Source organism: Phyllostomus hastatus, unplaced genomic scaffold (genome assembly GCF_019186645.2).
Source record: "Phyllostomus hastatus isolate PE091 unplaced genomic scaffold, TTU_PhHast_1.1 phas_contig_36, whole genome shotgun sequence".
Taxonomy (NCBI): domain Eukaryota; kingdom Metazoa; phylum Chordata; class Mammalia; order Chiroptera; family Phyllostomidae; genus Phyllostomus; species Phyllostomus hastatus.
The window spans coordinates 5,014,445-5,032,090 of NW_025333862.1; the positions used below are offsets into that span (position 1 = coordinate 5,014,445).

The 17,646-nt window shown below is 42.1% G+C and overlaps 1 protein-coding gene and 1 pseudogene across 2 annotated transcripts in view; one reads left to right on the forward strand and one right to left on the reverse strand.

The window, feature by feature from the left end:
* The window catches only part of RBBP5 (RB binding protein 5, histone lysine methyltransferase complex subunit), a 46,516-nt gene that overhangs the window by 15,316 nt on the left and 13,554 nt on the right, over positions 1–17,646 (reverse strand). For both annotated transcript variants that reach the window (XM_045841448.1, XM_045841447.1), the window contains exon 3: positions 16,319–16,491. In XM_045841448.1, coding sequence (XP_045697404.1) covers positions 16,319–16,491 — 173 coding nt within the window. The remainder of the gene's footprint in view (positions 1–16,318; positions 16,492–17,646) is intronic.
* LOC123820610 lies at positions 7,688–8,273 on the forward strand (annotated as a pseudogene).

A 17,646-nucleotide genomic window follows, 5' to 3' on the forward strand; every position in this document is an offset into this window, starting at 1 on the left:
AGTCTAAAGGTCTAAAGGTCTAACAAGGTCTAAATACAGAGTCTAGACTTCCACTATGGCCCAGTTACTGCAAAGCCCCCTTCCCTCCTAACTGGGGTCAGAGAAAGCTCAGCGGAGAGCCAAACTTTCATACCTACCAGGTGGTAATGAGGATCCCCACTGCAGTGCTGTGGAGACCAGGTGGGGAACAGGAACAAGGCAGTCCTATCCTTCCCAGCCAAGACACTACCAGCCTAGGAGGCCCGGTGAAGAGCCTGAACTTCCAAACTTACCCAACCTAATGCAGCCAAATGAGAAACTTGGACTTCTAACCCATCTGGCAATAACAAGATGGTACCTTCTCATCCTTCTGGTGCAGTATCAGAGGAGGCCTGCTAAGGCACACAATTTAAATAATAAATAAGTTCTCAAGTCTCACAACACCCAAAAGGCCCAAGTTTCAACTGAAAATCACCATCAATCCAAGAACAAAAAAAAAATTTGAACTTGAATGAGAAAAGACAATCAACGAATATTAACACAGAGATGACATAGATGTTAGAATTATTGACAAAGATCTAAATGCAGCCATCATAAAAATGCTTTAATAAGCAATTGCAAATATACTTGAAACAAACAAACAAAAAACAAAGTTTCAGCAAAGAAACAGAAGATATGGAGAAAGAAGAACTGAAATGGGAACTTGAGAACTAAAAATTAAAATAACTAAAATAAAAAACTCAGAGATCAATTCAGCAGCCAATGAAGGAAGAGGAAAGAATCAGTAAATAAAATAAAAAATTTCCAATCTGAACAATAGAGAAAAAACAGACGAAAAAAAAAAAAAAAAAAGAACAGAGCCTCACAGGCCTGTGAGACAGAATAAAAGACTGAAAACCCAGTCATCAGAGTCCTAGAAGGACTGAAAAAGATGGGGGCTTCAAAGTGTTTGAAGACACAATGGCTGAAAATTTCCCAAACTTGGCAAGAGATTTAAAACCTACTGATTCAAGAAGCTGAATGAACATCAAACAGGATGAGCTCAAAGAAATCCACTCCAAAACACAGAGACAAACTTCTGAAAACTGAAGACAAAGTAAAAAATCTTGAAAGCATTAAGAGAGAAACGATGCTACCTGTGGGGAACAATTCACATGACAGATTTCTCATCAGAAATCAAGAAGGTCAGAAGGAAGTGACACATTTTTCAAGTGCTGAAAGAAAAGAACTGTCAACCCAAATTCTATATCCAGTGAAAATATCTTTCAGGTACAAAGAGGTAAATAAAGACATTCATCACCAGCAGATCTACCCTAAAAGGTAGAGCTCAAGTAGAGCTCAGTAGATTGAATGTGATCCTGCAAACCAAAGAGTTGCCTGTTGGATTTCCAGTCAGGGCACATGCCTGGGTTGCGGGCCAGGTCCCCAATGGGGGGCGCATGAGAGGCAACCACACGTTGATGTTTCTCCCCCTCTTTCTTCTCCCCTTTCCCTCTCTCTAAAAATAAACAAATAAAATCTTTTTTAAAAAGTTCTCTAAATGGAAAGGAAATGATAAAAGAAGAAATTTTAGAACATCTGGAAGAAAGAACAATGGAAAGATAAAAATATTAGTAAATAGAAACTTTTTTTATCTTCTTGAATTTTGACATGAAGCAAAATTACAATACTGTCTTATTTGGGTCTCAACATATATGGAGGAAATATTTAAGACAATTATAGTATAAACAAAGGAGGATAAATGGAGGTAAGGTTTCTTTATACTTCACTTGGACTGGTAAAATGTCAACACCAGCAGATAGTGATAAGTTGTGTATATATAATACCTAGTAACCGTTAAAAAGCTAAGGAAATACCCTAAAAAATACTACTGATAAATTAAAATGGCATTCTAAAAAATGTCCAAGAAACCCATAGGAAAGCAAGAAAAAAAAGTGAAAAACAAAAGAAACAAACAAACAAAAAAAGAAACTCCAAACCAGTATTTACCCAAATTTTGCAACAAAGAGAAGTTACTATTAAGCACTTAGCAGGCAATATAGCTCCACTGTTAAGAACACAGACTCAAGAATCAGACTTGTGCCTGGACATTACCACCTTCTATGCTGTTTAATCTTTGGCAAGTTACATGACCTTTCTAAATTTCAATTTCCTCATCTATTACATGAGAACAATAATAGTTACTACCCACAGAAGACTATTGAATTAAAATTAATACACATAAAACTTAGCCCAATGCTTGACAATGAGTGTTCAAAAAACATTAGCAATTATTTGTATCAAAGACAAGATAAATGTACTCCCAGACTTAGGACATGAGGGAGAGAGGAAGGCAGGGGTAAAATGAGGAGGTGAATATGAAGGGATTAAGTTCAAGTCTAATTACAAAAGGACTCTGGTGCCTCTCTCCCACCAGCTCCAGAGCAGCTCTAGAACACATGCAGTCAGGTTTACCCCTGAGAAAGGCAATCAGAGACTCCTCCTAGAGCAGGTAAACTTAAAAAACTTTGAAGAGGCCTACAGATGCTGTAACTTGTGGGTTCACAACTAAAAAAGCCAGCATGCCATCCAATATCAGGAGATGATAGGAGGGGAAGAGGATGAGCTAAAACTCACACTATAACAGGAACTCTATGGGTAATTCTGAAATAAACCAAGAAAAGTGACATACATATGTTATTTAAAAATGTGAAAATACCAGAAGAAACAGGTAAAAAATTGGAAGTCCAATAGGAAGGAAACAACATTAGGAGTGGGTAGAAACAGGGGACAGCTACTGCTGCTGTTCTTGTAAGCCTCTCAGCATGATTTTACTACAGAACAGAATGTTACCTATGATTTCATTTTTTTATTTAAATGCTTTTGCACATCTTTTGCTTTTACAGCAAGATTGTATTTCTGTTATAATAGAAGAAACCTAATTTTAAAAATTCAATTATAAACAAAGGTAAAAACTAAGAGGGGTTCTTAGTTCATTAGTAATTCTTCAATTCCAAATTTCTTTCCAAAAGACATATGAGTCTCTGCTAAGTCTAATGTCTTAGCCTTAAAGATCATTCAGCTCTCCCCACAGCCCCCTCCAGTGTTGAATTCATTATGTAGCATGCCCAAGAAGCGGGCAGCAAGCCCAAGCAGGGATAGTCCCACTGATAAACTACTTCCTGTGCAACCCATCCCACCCACAGACACCTCTGCTTGGGAGCTCTTCTTTACTCTGAGTTAACATTTGTTTCCCTGTAACTTCTGTCTGTTAGATAACTAGTCCTGCTTCTACCCCTTGGGCCAATTTTCCTGTCCTATACACGTCAACTTTTTCATCGCTGAAGACAGCCATCATGCCTACCCAAAACTTCTCTTAGGAAATTTTCTTAGTCTCTAATATGTTCAAACATTATGCCACAAATTAAATAATACATGAAGTTATATTCTAAATAAGGCTGATCAAAGAAAAACACAAAATGCATTTAACTACCAATGATATGTAATAAGTAGATGGTCTTTAAAACTTATACCTAAATTAGGGAACAGTTAAATAATTATAATGCATACATACCATGCTCTACAGTCACTAAATCCCAAATGCAGTTCTTGTACAGGACCTGTAAAACTTTAGTAATGTACCTGTATGCACATGCACCCCTCCCCCAATCTTGTTCTCCTTATTTGTTTTGTGTGCCCAATGTCTCCAGTACCTGGGACATAATTCATATTCAATGTCTGCCGAATGAATGTACGAGAGAAAAACTTTATGCATGAAGACATTCACTAAATGTTATGAAACAAAGAAATAAACAAAAAGGTTAAGTAAATTATGGTTTATCTTTCAGAAGATATACAGGGGTGGGCAAAAGTAGGTTTACACCTGTGAGTACACAAAAGTTTATTCTTATAAAAATTATTGTATTATTTTCCATACAAACAACTGTAAACCTACTTCTGCCCACCACTATATAGCCATGAAAATTTTTTTAAAGGCGATGCAAGCAGGAAAATGCCTGGACAGGGGTAGGATGGGAAAAAAGTCATATAAAATAGAATACAGAGGACTTCCAGTCAAGGTGGAGGCACAGGTAGACACGCTTTGTCTCCTGACGCACCCATAGAAAGAATTACAACCAGGTCACAAAACTAGTAACACCCAGAACCATCAGAAAATCGAGCTACATGGAAGTCCTACCTTTAAATCCTTTAAACCAAAGATTTAAAGAAGACACATTCATCCAGACAGGTAGGAGGGGTGGAGTGGCACAGATGGGTGGAGAGGCAGTATGGCACAGAAAGGCGGTGGCAGTGGTGGTAGAACAGATGGGATACTCTGGGAACCAGCAACCCCAGCCCCAGGCCAGACTGCACAGCCCAGGGTTCCAGCAGCAAGAAGATAAACCCGTCACCTCCGGCTACAAAATCAGTGCGAGTTGGAGTGGTGGAAGAAACTGCCAGATTTTCGCCACTGAAAGGGCCAGCATGGTCTTAGAACATATGCAAATCCACTCACCCTGGGATTCTCCAATGGGACAGTAGCTGGAAAGGCACCAGTTGCATACGGGAAGGGGGTAAAGTGACTAGAAATGGGGTGAACACCAGGCGAACCACCAGAAGCCAGGCAGTGGCACTGTCCCCGCTCTGAGCCCTCTCCACACAGCCACAAAGTGGTGAAGCAGGTTTCCCATCTCTGGCAATTACCTAAGTCTCTGCCCCACACAATTTACAGGTGCCTTTTCTACATAGGCCATGCTACCAAGACAGGGAGTAAAAGCAGCTCTACCTAATACACAGAAACAAACACAGGGAGGCTGCCAAATTGAGTAGACAAAGAAATATGGCCCAGCCCTGGCTGGCGTAGCTCAGTGGATTGAGCATGGGCTGCGAACCAAAGTGTCACAGGTTCGATTACCAGTCAGGCTACATGCTGGGGTTGCAGGCCATGACCCCCAGCAACCGCACATTGATGTTTCGCTCTCTCTCTGTCTCCCTCCCTTCCCTCTCTAAAAATAAATAAATAAAATCTTAAAAAAAAGAAAAAAAGAATTATGGCCCAGATGAAATAGAACAAAACCCCAGAAAAAGAAATAAGTGAAACGAAGATAGCCAACCTATCAGATGCAGAGGTCATCAGGATGCTGAGAACTCCTTGAATGTGGCAAAAAAAAAAAAAAAAAAAGTAAAAAATGAAGGTTACACTAACTGACTGAAATACAGAATAATCCAGGTGACTTCCGGCCAAGATGGAGGCATAGGTGGACACACCGTACCTTCATGCACAACCAAGATAGGGACAACAACAACTTAGGAACAGAATAACATCCAGAAATGACAGAAAATTGATCTGAATGGAAGTTGGACAACCAAGAAGTTGAATTAGATCCGTGCATCCAGACTGGTATGAGGGCCGGACACGAGCAGTCAGGCGCAGGTCGCGGAACGGAGAGCAGAGAGTGGTGGGACGAGGTGTGTAAGGCATCCAGGGCATGCAAGACCGCAGCAGGTGGACCCTGAATGTGCAGGCGGCAACTGGCAGACCCCGGCTCAGGGGTGGCAACCGGCAACTGGCAGACCCAGTGAGGCAACGATTGTAAAGGAAGGCAGTGCACGCAACCCAGAATCACAGAGTGGGAAATAGAGCCTCAAGACACTGATTGAGGAAACCTGTGGGAGTTGAGGTGCAGAGAGACACCCAGCCTCACAGGGGAGGTTCTTGGAGGGTCCCATGGTGTGCACAAGCCCATCCACATGGGAATTGGCACCAGAGGGACCCAGTTTGCTTGGGGGAAGCAGCAGAGGGGACTGTTGCTCTCATGGAGAATGGAGCAACTGCCATTGTTCCCTCTCGACCCCGCCCCCACATACAACGTCACAACCCAGCGACTGGGGTGCCCAGCCCTGGTGAACACCTAAGGCTCCACCCCTTACTGTAACAGGTATGACCAAACCAAAAAAAGAGAGAGAGAGAGATGGCTCAAACGAAAGAACAAATCAAAGCCCCAGAACTCATCCTTTTGAGCGACTGAGAGATAGCCAACCTATCAGATGCACAGTTCAAAGCACTGATCAGGATGCTCACAGAATTGGTTGATTTTGGTCACAAATTAGATGAACAAATGCAGGATACAGTAAGAGAAATGAAAGAAAATGCACAGGGAACCAATAGTGAAGGGAAGGAAACTGGGACTCAAAACAACAGAGTGGACCAGAAGGAAGAAAGAAACAACCAAACAGGAAAAGAATGGAGAAATGAGAATTCAAAAAAAATGAGAAGCTTAGGACCCTCCAGGACATCTTTAAACGTTCCAACATCCGAATTACAGGGGTGCCAGAAGGAGAAGAGGAAGAAATTAAAAACTTATTTGAACAAATAATAAAGGAAAACTTCCCCAATCTGGCAAAGGAAATAGACTTCCAGGAAGTCCAGGAAGCTCAGAGAGTCCCAAAGAAGTTGAACTTCCCCTAAGGAGGAACACACCAAAGCACATCATACTTACATTAGCCAAGGTAAAAATGAAGGAGAGAATCCTAGAAGCAGCAAGAGATAAGGAGACAGTAACCTACAAAGGAGTTCCCATCAGACTGTCAGCTGATTTCTCGAAAGAGACCTTACAGGCAAGAAGGGGCTGGAAAGAAGTATTCCAAGTCATGAAAGGCAAGGACCTACATCCAAGATTACTCTATTCAGCAAAGCTTTCATTTAGAATGGAAGGGCAGATAAAGTGCTTCTCAGATAAGGTCAAGTTAAAGGAGTTCATTATCACCAAGCCCTTATTATATGAAATGTTAAAGGAATTTATTTAAGAAAAATAAGGTCAAAACCATGAACACTAAAATGGCAACAAATTCAAAACTATCATCAACTAAATCTAAACAAACATACAAACTAGGCAAACAAGCAGAACAGGAACAGAATCATAGACATGGAGATCATTTAGAGGGTTATCACCTGGGAGGGGGAAGGGGAAAAAATGGGGGAAAAGGTACAGGGATTAAGAAGCATAATTGGCAAGAACAAAATAGACAGGGAGAGGTTAAGAATAGCATAGGAAATGGAGAAGCCAAAGAACTTACACATACAACCCACGGACATGAACTAAGGGTGGGATTGCAGGAGGGAAAGGGGTAACAGGTAGAATGGGGCAAAGGGGTAAAAATTAGGACAACAACTATAATAGTAAAATCAATAAACTATACTTAAAAAAAGAAAAAATCAAGATATATTTTTTTAAGATTTTATTTATTTATTTTTAGAGAGAGAAGGGAGGGAGACAGAGAGAGAGAGAGAAACATCAATGTGCGGTTGCTGGGGGTCATGGCCTGCAACCAAGGCATGTGCCCTGACTGGGAATCGAACCTGTGACACTTGGGTTCGCAGGCCATGCTCAATCCACTGAGCTGTGCCAGCCAGGGCTTAAGATATTTCAAGTTGAAAAAATATTAAGTCTACAGTAGTACATAGTTAAAAACAAAAAAAACAGTGAGGGGCAGTGCCTGAGCCCAAGCAGGCCCGTCATGCATAAGCCCTGATGGCACAGAGGTTCCTGTCGGCAGTACCCCAGAGCCATACAGCTTCCCGTTGGTCCTGCCCAGGCTGCTTGGGTCCGGCTGTGCACTTCATGCCCAAGCATTATTTCCCCTTCCATTGTAAATGATAGCTTTGCATCAGTGGAGACGAGAGCAGCCTGGCCCCAGGATGAGGCGGTGGCAGCAGTGAGGGAAGAGGATGGGAGCTGCTAACCAGATAGTGGTGCTCAATGTATACGACATGTACTGGATGAACAAGTACACCTCATCCCTTGGAACTGGAGTTTTGCAGTTAGGAATTGAAGTATATGGCAGAGAATTTGCTTATGGTACACATTCTCACCCCTTTTCTGCAATATCTGAAATTTCCCCAGGAAATGCTTCTGAACTAGGAGAAACATTTAAATTTGAAGCAGCTATTGTTTTAGGGAGTATTGACTTCCTAGATGATATAGAAAAAACTGTAGAAGAACTGGGAAAAGAATACAAAGGCAATGCCTATCATTTAGTGCACAGAAACTGCAATCACTTTTCTTCAGCTTTAGCAGAGATTCTTTGTGGGAAAGAGGTTCCTCGCTGGATCAATCAACGTGCCTACTTCAGCTCCTGTATCCCCTTTCTACAGAGTTGCCTCCCGAAGGAATGACTTGCTCCTGCAGCCGTGCAGTCCAGGGGCAGCCAGGAGCTCCAGAATGAACTAGAGGAGACAGAGGATGCTGTGGCATCGGCTGCCCATGGCCAGCACTGCAGCAGGCCCCAGGCCAGGGCACCACACTAAACTCTAAATGTCTCCAAAGTCACAGAGTCAGAACTGTCTCTGGCAGCTGAGTATCACCAGAGAAAAGTAAAAAAGTAAGCAACCTTTGGATATTTTGTACACGAAGATGGTTCTCCCCCATATCTCAGTTTTTCAGCTCAGAATTATTATTTGTAGCCAAACCACTTGGTGCAGGAGGGAGAACTTTGTATGAAGCTGCCCTCTGTTTTGTTTTGTTTTTACCCACTTGTAAATTTGGACTCACTACTTCTGTTTATACAAGCTCTGCTAAGTTATGTTTACAATATTCTGTATCGCTATTTACAAATCTTGCATGGACTCCTGCCACCACGCAAGAAGAAAATCTTTATGTCTTTAAACATTAGGCAGGTAATCTTTGTATACTTCTGACAATTGCCAGAGTTATGATATAAATAATAAGCAAACAAAAAAGTAGTTTGGCAGTTACAATCATCACCTGCTTAAGAACTGTCTTTTGTGTTTATTTTTGTTAAGGTTTTGGTACCAGGATGCAGAGAAGTGAAGGAGCACACACAACCCTGAGGGCTTGGGACCTGTGGGCCCAGTTCCTATCAGCATTCCATTCCCTCCCACTCTGAGCAGCACATACCCTGAGGTCCCCACCCAATAGTTGCTGTCATTCCAAATATCTATTCAAATAGGCAGGGTGGTTGGTACATTCTTGTGTTCCTCTGGCTTTCATGCCTCTGATTCTGTAATTAATATTTTTTTCATTAAAGATATTCTTGATGGTAACCGACCAGTTGTTTTGCACATGGGTTGGTGGAGAGGCAGGGCTTCATTTTTATTTTAATACATACACACTGATATGCTCCCTGCACAGGATTTTGTTGATGGGGTAGGAATGTCCTAAATGGCAACCTTCTGAGTAGCAGGATGAGTTGACATTCAACTGCTTTTAACTATTCAGGCCACCTTTTATACTATACCTCGAAAACTAGTCTATATATCAACATGCGGGGGGCTCCCCCCACATCTGGTGCCCGGAACAGGGACCTGAGGATTTGGGACCTGCTTTGACCAAAGGCTATGAGCCATCATCGCTGCACTCCTAAGAGGATGGAAATTAGCACTTTCATCCCCCCAGGGACAGGGGCATCTCTTGGTAAGGCCCCCATGTTACAGATAAGAGGAAAGAGTTCTGTCGTGCTGCCCCTTCAGAGGTTTTCTTCTCATTCTCTCCCCTGCACCCTTTTCCATGAATAGGAGTCTTGCTTTCTCTCTCCCAAGCATTTGCTGCATTTTGAGGGCACGGGTCGAGCAGTTAAGAGCCACAAGGGCGCTCGCTGCTAGAAGACACCAGTGAGAGGATAAGCTAGAATGTGGGCCAGGTCAGATCACTAGGTTTCCTGCCAGCCACAAGCAAAAGCCCACACAATGAGAGGCACACTGTAAAAGCATTCATAGTCCCATCCCCTACAGCATGATCCCTGCCTAGCTTTAGGTTTGGGGAGGGGAAAGCAAAGACTTTTCCTTTTATCAGCTTTTGTAGTGAGGTATTTATGAGGATTTCAGCTTCTTGCTGAGCACCAGAAAAAAGAGGCACTTCCTCTCTCTGGCTCCAGATCTTGGGTGTCCCTACATGAGTGGGCACCTCATGGAGGTGTCTGGGATCAATTCCTGGGACGTGCAGGGGCCTCACAGGAAATTCCACCTCATGTAATTTAACTTTTGGCTCATCTGGGGAAGTACAATTTAAGGGCTGGTCATCCAGTGCTCCAAGCCCTCCCAGCTGGTCTAGACAACTGGGAAGAGAAACCGAGACCCATAAGCGGGGTTAGGGTACCTGAAATATCCAGTACCCCTCTCCCTGACTGTCTTCTACCAACAGCACATTTTTGACCCACTACACTCTCCTCACTAGCAAGAAACAGGATCTGAGGGTGCAGATGGAATGAAAGCAAAATTGAAACTGGTTTTGTAATTGCCGCGCTTGCGGTGGGAGGAATTTCAGAAAAGGTTCTTTTATTTGTTACAGAATTTCTTTAAGGGTTTCTACAAATCCTCAACCATGGGGAATGAGCTCTCTAAGGAACAAGAGCAATGTTTCAAGCTAATTCAGCAGCTTTTTAGGGCTGTTGGATGTCTCCCTGATAAGGGATCTTTAGACTTGGAAATATGGGAAAAAGCAGGGCAGAGAAGCCCTCACAATCAGGAAAGCTTAGACAAAAAGAGAAGGGGCCTATGGGACAGGGGCAGCGGAGACTCTAGATGCCTGCTGGACCCCTCTGGTGGGTCGCCCCAGCTGCAATAAGCATCATGGCTGCGTCTGGTGAGCCCAGCCGATGCATTCGCAGCACAGCAGGGCCTGGTCTCTGCCAAGAACCGGCAGCAGTAGTGGACGGAGTTGGTCCCCCTCACCTCTCCCTCCTCCCCGTGCAAACAGGAGCAACCTTTCCCCATGCCCAGCACCAGGGGCAGTCCTGACCCACTGGATCTGCCCCTGGAGCTGTGGTTCCACAAGGAGCCTCACCTTGGCCGGTGCCTAGCAGCAGACTTAGAACTGGCACAGACAGCATGTCACAGAGGGGAGTTCCAGCCAGGTCATCTCTGAAGTAAGGGACAGCAGCCCCCATGCTTTGGGAGGCTGCCAGCATGCTTAATTTCAAGAAAGAGATTTCTATTTTGTTTGCATTTCTATACCTGGGATAGGGGGCATTTCTCAGCCCACAAAAGTGTGTGGATTCTTAAATGTTTTGATCTGGATGGTCAAGTTGGACAAATTCAACCTTATGTCCTTCCCACCCCACTTATTATCTGGGGCAGGGACCTCCTCACTCAGTGGGGAATACAAATCACCCTGCCACCTTTTCCTTAGTGGCCATTGTCTAGATGCAGATCTAAATTCTCCAAGATCCTTAAGTGATCGGGCTAGACAGGAATTAGATTTAGTTAACCAATACCTTTCTTCCAGGCAGCTCACTAGGGTACACTGACAAATACCTGTCAGACTTTTTGCTTCCCCACCCTGGGGACGCCTACTGGCTTAATCAGACAGTTGTCACCTAATTTAGAAATGACTGAATGGTTATTTTTGTCCCATCAAACCCAGTGTACTATACCATTTATATTACTGCGCTATGTCAGCTTATTATGAAAGGCCATGATAGAGTAATTCAGCTTTTTGGCCATGACCCAGCTGTTACACATGTTCCACTCGCCCAAGCGTATCTACAACTTTATAGTCAATCTTTAGAATTTCAGTGTGCAGTCACTGATTTTGTAGGGGATCTTAATATTCAACTACCTTCTGATGAACTTCTCCAAAACCTCCCCACTCTTAACATCTGCATAGGGGAAAAATTCAATGCCGCTCCTATTCCTAAAGCTAGAACCATCTCTATTGATGGTTTAGGAAAAATGGGAAAAGCTGCTATCACCTGGAAAGAAGGGAACGAGTGGAAACATTTTCTTTCTGGAGGGCACTTCACCCAACAGGCGGAAATTTCGGGGGCTATTCTTGCCCTCCAGCACTGTTCCAAAGAGCCTCTTAACTTAGTTTGTGACTCTGGTTATACTGTATATACACTCCTTCATATAGATCAGGCTCTATTAAAAGGGTCCACTGAGCCTTAGTTACTAAGTCTATTTCTCATCCTGCAAAGTCTTTTAGATGAGGAAGCACCCCTTACTTATTACTCATATCTGATCTCATTCAGGCTTGCCCAGACCGTCTATGGCAAAGGGTAATTCTTGGGCTGATGCCCTTGCCAGACTAGCAATACTTTTCAATCTGCGGTAATGTCTCATTAATTTTTTCACCAAAATAGGCCACCTGTAAAGAATTTAATGTTCCACAGGCCCAAGCAAAACAAATTATTAGAGAATGTGCAGACTGTCAAGCACTTTCAAAAGCACCCCCTACTTTTGGCATTAACCCTAGAGGGTTGCAACCTCAAATAATTTAGCAAACAGATGTTACTATCACCCTCTTCATTTCATAGTATCAATCTAATCAGGCTTAAGTTTTAAAAGACTTGTTTTGCCTATTTTGGGATGTTATGTGGATTATGTCTGTATGTTGTAGAAAGTTCAAGTAAGTCGTAGATGGTTGGTAAGGAAAGACTTAAGAAAGTGAAGGAAAGGAAAGTGTAGAATTATGAAGGAAAAAGGGTAAGAAGGAATAAAGAAAAAAGATAGATACCACATTCATGTGTGGCAGGAAAAGTGGAAATGGAAAGGAAATAAGAATAATAATAAGCATCTAAGTCTTTCAAACACTGCAAATTCTAGACCTAGGAACTGCCAGGTCCTGAAAACAACAGGATAATTAACTTGCTGCTCAAACTCATTGCAGCTGGCAGAAACAGCAGGGGGCCTGTCTTTCCAAGCAGACACTCACTCAGGTGTTCTACATGCCACTCCCCTCACCGGGGAGTCAGCGAAGAACATAAGAGCTCAATGGCTGGAGACCTTCAGCCACTTACGGCATCCACAAGAAATCAAGACTGATGATGGCCCAGGATACACTGCATAAGCCACTCAGGCTTTTTTAGAAAAATGGGGAATTCTGCATAAAACAGGTATCCCCTATAATCCTACAGGTCAAACAATGATTGAAACAGCTCACCAGACCTTAAAAACTTTATTAAACAAACAAAAAAGGGGGAGTCAGGAAACATCCCCTAGGAATTCAACCATGCTAGCAACATATACATACATTTTTTTGAATTGTAATGATAATTTAAAGTCACCCATAGACAAACACCTTGTGCAAAACAGTCCTGCAGTCCCACACACCTTGATCTTATACAAAGACCCATCGAGGGAAGGAAAATGGGAAGGCCCAGTTGAACTATTAACTTGGGGAAGAGGGTAAGCTTGTGTTTATTTTCCAGAATGACCTTTGGAGCTGCTGGCGAAGAGGGCGAAGCCGTATCACAGAAAAGGCTTCCCTGGCCACGACCCACCTTTGCTCCACTGGACTCCCCCGATCCAAACTTCTCTAAGTGTGTGTTACTCCTTTAAAGTGGAATTCCAGTCAGCATTCCTGGGCAGATATTCATCATCGCCTGGAGGGCGCATTCTCTACCAGTCTCAGAGGACAGACTGCTCAGCTCCAGCTTGAGCCCCACCAGCAGCTCAGTAATATCAAATGCCTAATTAAACAAAAAGTGTTCCAGACCCTCCACAATAATCTACAATAGCTGAATCCTAAAAACTGGTTTAATGGACTGAATTTACAAGTTTGGGTCATGGTAGCCCTTGGGTGCCTCCTTGTCTTAATCCTTATTTTTGCTTTACAATGTATATGCAAGTTGTTTTCTCAAGATCACATTCAAAAACAGCAAACAGTAGATTTCACAGGCTTAACAACTACAATTATATTCATAAACAAAAAAGGGGGAGATTCTGGAAACCGTCCTGCTTGGTTTCAGAAGCTGTAATCACACCTCCCCCCCGCCCCCCGTGGCTAAGGCTGGGTGAGCAACCTTGGGACCATAAGCCACTAAGGAGACAAAGCTTACCTCACTGGCAAGGGTGCCACCTCTGTCCTTTTTACTCCACCCTGCCTGGCCCCCAGTGCATGACCAGTTAGCCAATGACGGGTAAGATTCCTCAAGGGAGGGACGACCTAAGACATGCAAGATCACCAGGGGCCCCAGGGAAAGACTTGGGGAGCTATAGCAAATGGGGGTGATGGACCCCTGCCCCTCAGTTTTGACACAGCCGGAGTCCTCATTCTGTCTGCAAAAAGTCTCCTAATCTCTTGGCTGCCTCACTTCCCCTGCCTAACTTAAGCCTGAAATAATGACAGAGGGCAGTGCAGCCCTGTGCTGGAAAGGGCAGATTCCCCAGAGTGATCAGGCCTAAAAAAGAATACATAAAATCCTGTGCAAACTGCTTTGCTAAAAATGCTCTCAGTTAAGTGATAAGGGCCCAAGCAGGAAGTGAATTTGTTTCCCAAAGTTCTGTAGCCCTTTAGCTAACAGACCCTGACACAGAAAAGCCCTTGTAGTTCTCTGTATGCTATCTATTGCTTGATCCTTGCTGCCTGACAATGATTGATGAGCTTTACCTGTATTCCTATGCAAAATGAACCCAATAAAAGCCCACTGAAGAAAAGGCTCTTGGCCCTTCTCCTTTGAGAGAATGGCCACCTTTCCTCCCCAAGCAGATCATGTCTTGGTAGACTTATTCTCATCTGTGGTGGCCGGGGTGCAGGGACAGAGGGGCCTGCAGGCAGAGCCCCCCTACATCAACACACTCCAAAAAGGTAATTCTTTGGTATTTCAAACACTTTATGTACCATATTAGAAAGAGTATGTTGAGTTTGTTGGTCTGTTATAGGAGCAGTTTCACCTCAAAATGAAAGGCTAGTCTCACTGACCCCTTGTTTAAAAATCATGTTTGTATATCCTAGAATTCATCTCTTTCTGTTCTCTCAGATGCATGTCTGTTACATAATTCTATAGATGGCACTGTCACCATAGGTAAGTCCTCATTAGCAAGGAATCTGACTGCTCAAGTTTACTTACAGTGTGATGCTTGGATGTGAAAGCCAAGTCATTACATGCCCAATTCATTTTTTCTGCCCGAAGAATGCAAGTCCACATAAAATACTGGATGTGGTATATAAATTATCCAAGGCAGTGACTTCAGCTTTATACATATTGTTAGTTTTAAATCATCTACTTTTATTTAAACTTCTAGATTGGACTGTTAGTGCTATTTCTCTCTGCAAAGGTATCTATCTTTCAGTAAACTACATTTTAAACTTTTCCATAAAGACAAAAAGGACACAGCACAATTACAAACTCTGCTTTTTAAAAACTGTATGTAGAAACCTATAAAAAATTTTACAGCAGTAACATCTGGGTGATGGAACTATGGGAGACATTAATTCTTTCTACTTTGCTATATTTTCCATAATTTTATAAATGATTATGCACTAGTTTATAAAATATATTTTAATAGGCAGGAGTTCTAAAATTAGTTTGTGAATTATATTATCTTAATAGAGTTGTTAAAAATACATGTATCTAAATCTTTATTGTAAAAACACAACAATAAAAACAAATGAAATGGCAAAGGAGCCGGCAGGGACCCAAGAGATCATGCTGGCTCGTATTAAACTTTGAAGATTTTATTTATTTACTTTTAGAGAGAGGGGAAGGGAGAGAGAAACATCAATGTGTGGTTGCCTCATGCACCCTCTACTGGGGGACCTGGCCTGCAACCCAGGCATGTGGCCTGACTGGGAATTGAACTGGTGACCCTTTATTTCACAGTTTGGCACTCAGTCCACTGAGCCACACCAGCCAGGGCTGGTGGCACACTTTGCGTATTAGAGAAAAGTTTTTCCCAAAACGACCGGTTCATGAGTGGCTAACCCTAAACTAGGGTTCAGGCCCCCTTCCGAACCAGTACTTTACAATACCTCTGCTGTTTCTCTTTAGACAAAAGGAAATATGTAACAGTTCAGTAAATCTAGATTTGACTAGGTGCTTTTTTTGGCCTCAAGTTCACTTAAAACCAGTGCTGCCCCAAAATAAAATTTTCTGAATAGTCATCTAAGAGAATAAGAAAGAAATCAATGGGAATTTATATTAGACCAAAGTTCAACTTGAATATTTGATAGAAAGCCTTAATAACTACACAGTTCTATGAAGAAAAGGATATTCCTCAAAGTGCTTGTGATCACTACAATTGCTGGATTTCAAGAACCTGGACAAGGCTGAGCTAGATGACTTCCAAGCTTCTCTCCTAACCAAGATTTTTTATTTTAAATAAAACTTCATTATCACAAATATTACTATACCTACAACTAGTAAGTATTTGTTCAGCATTGAAATATCTGACAGAGCCTGATATAGGTCCATATATTACACTAAATTGCTCATCACAAAGGAGCTTCGAGGACAGCATGGGTTCAGGGTCTACACAAGCTCTGAGCAATTTTATTACTAAAGTATGGATATTTTATGCTCTAAATATTAAAATGTCTACAATGAGATTGACAATTACAAAGTCACCATTCATCCCCCCACTTTACCTTACATCAAACATATTAATATCAAAATTCCTTACCATAAAGAACAGACTGGATGGATGTGCGCACTGATTATTTTAGCAATGCCTCTTGTCAAAAAATCCCAGATGACAATTCGGCCATCATTACAGCCAACTGCAAGCAGCGTGCCCCACCTGTTAAAGGTGCAAGTCAGGGCCATGCTGATACAATCCAAAGTTCCATCAGCTTCCTAAAAATTAAAGTGAACACAAAAATACATACAATAATACCCAGATATCCAAATGATTATTAATTTTTTAATAAAAATAACTTTTTATTTATTTTTATCCTTGCCCAAGGACATGCTTGTTGATTTTAGAGAAAGGGGAAAGGGCAAAGAGAGAGAGGGAGAGAAACATTAATCTGCTGCTTCCTGTACGTGTCCCAACCAGGGACGGACGGAACCTGTAACCCAGGGACCAAACCTGCAACCCAGGGACCAAACCTGACTGGGAACTGCACCCAGAACCTTTCAGTTTACAGGACAATTCTCCAACCATCTGACCCACACTGGTCAGGGCTCCAAAATATTTTTTAAAGATTCTCTATTATCTATGACACTTCTCTTGAATTTAAATCATGGCGTACACCAAAATAATCTCTATGTATGTTCTTATACCTATTAAACTAGTCAAAATGAAGATTTATAAATGCTAACAAAATTTTTGGAAACAGATATGATCAATCCATTATAACTTTGTATACACACTCTGGAGGGCAATTAGGCCAAATAAAACAAGATTCATTAAAAGAGTCATCCTGTTGACCCAGTAATCATATTTTTTAATTTATCCCCCCCAAAATTATTTAAGACAAACACCCTAGAACAGCCTATATAATATTAGCAAAGCCAAAAAAAATTTAATTAATATCAATCCATTTAAAATATACTTGATCTTAGCCAAAAGGCCAAGAAGTGATCAATCCATTTAAAATAATCATAATGACTTAGTGAAACATACAAAATCTGTCCAGAAAAACTCCAGCCACTGTTAATATAAGGAGAATAGTTTGCACGACATTGATGTAACCTGGCAGCCAAGGAGAGTGGACTGGAATGTGCATGTGTGAACAGTGACAACTTCACTGCACTAGTCAGAGGGGGCAGCATGAGTGAGTGAGCACATGTACTGTGTGGCCGTTGTGTTCAAAATGACTGAGCAAGTACAGCAACAAATCTGCATCAAATTTTCTGTTGAGTTTGAACACTCCTTCATGGGAAGGGTGATTCAGAAGGCCAGAGATATGGACGACAGCATGAGCTTATTCACAACAGCATGTCCGCTCATGCATCATGTCTTGTGCAGTTTTTTGGTGAAACATCAAATCACCAAGGTGACTCAGC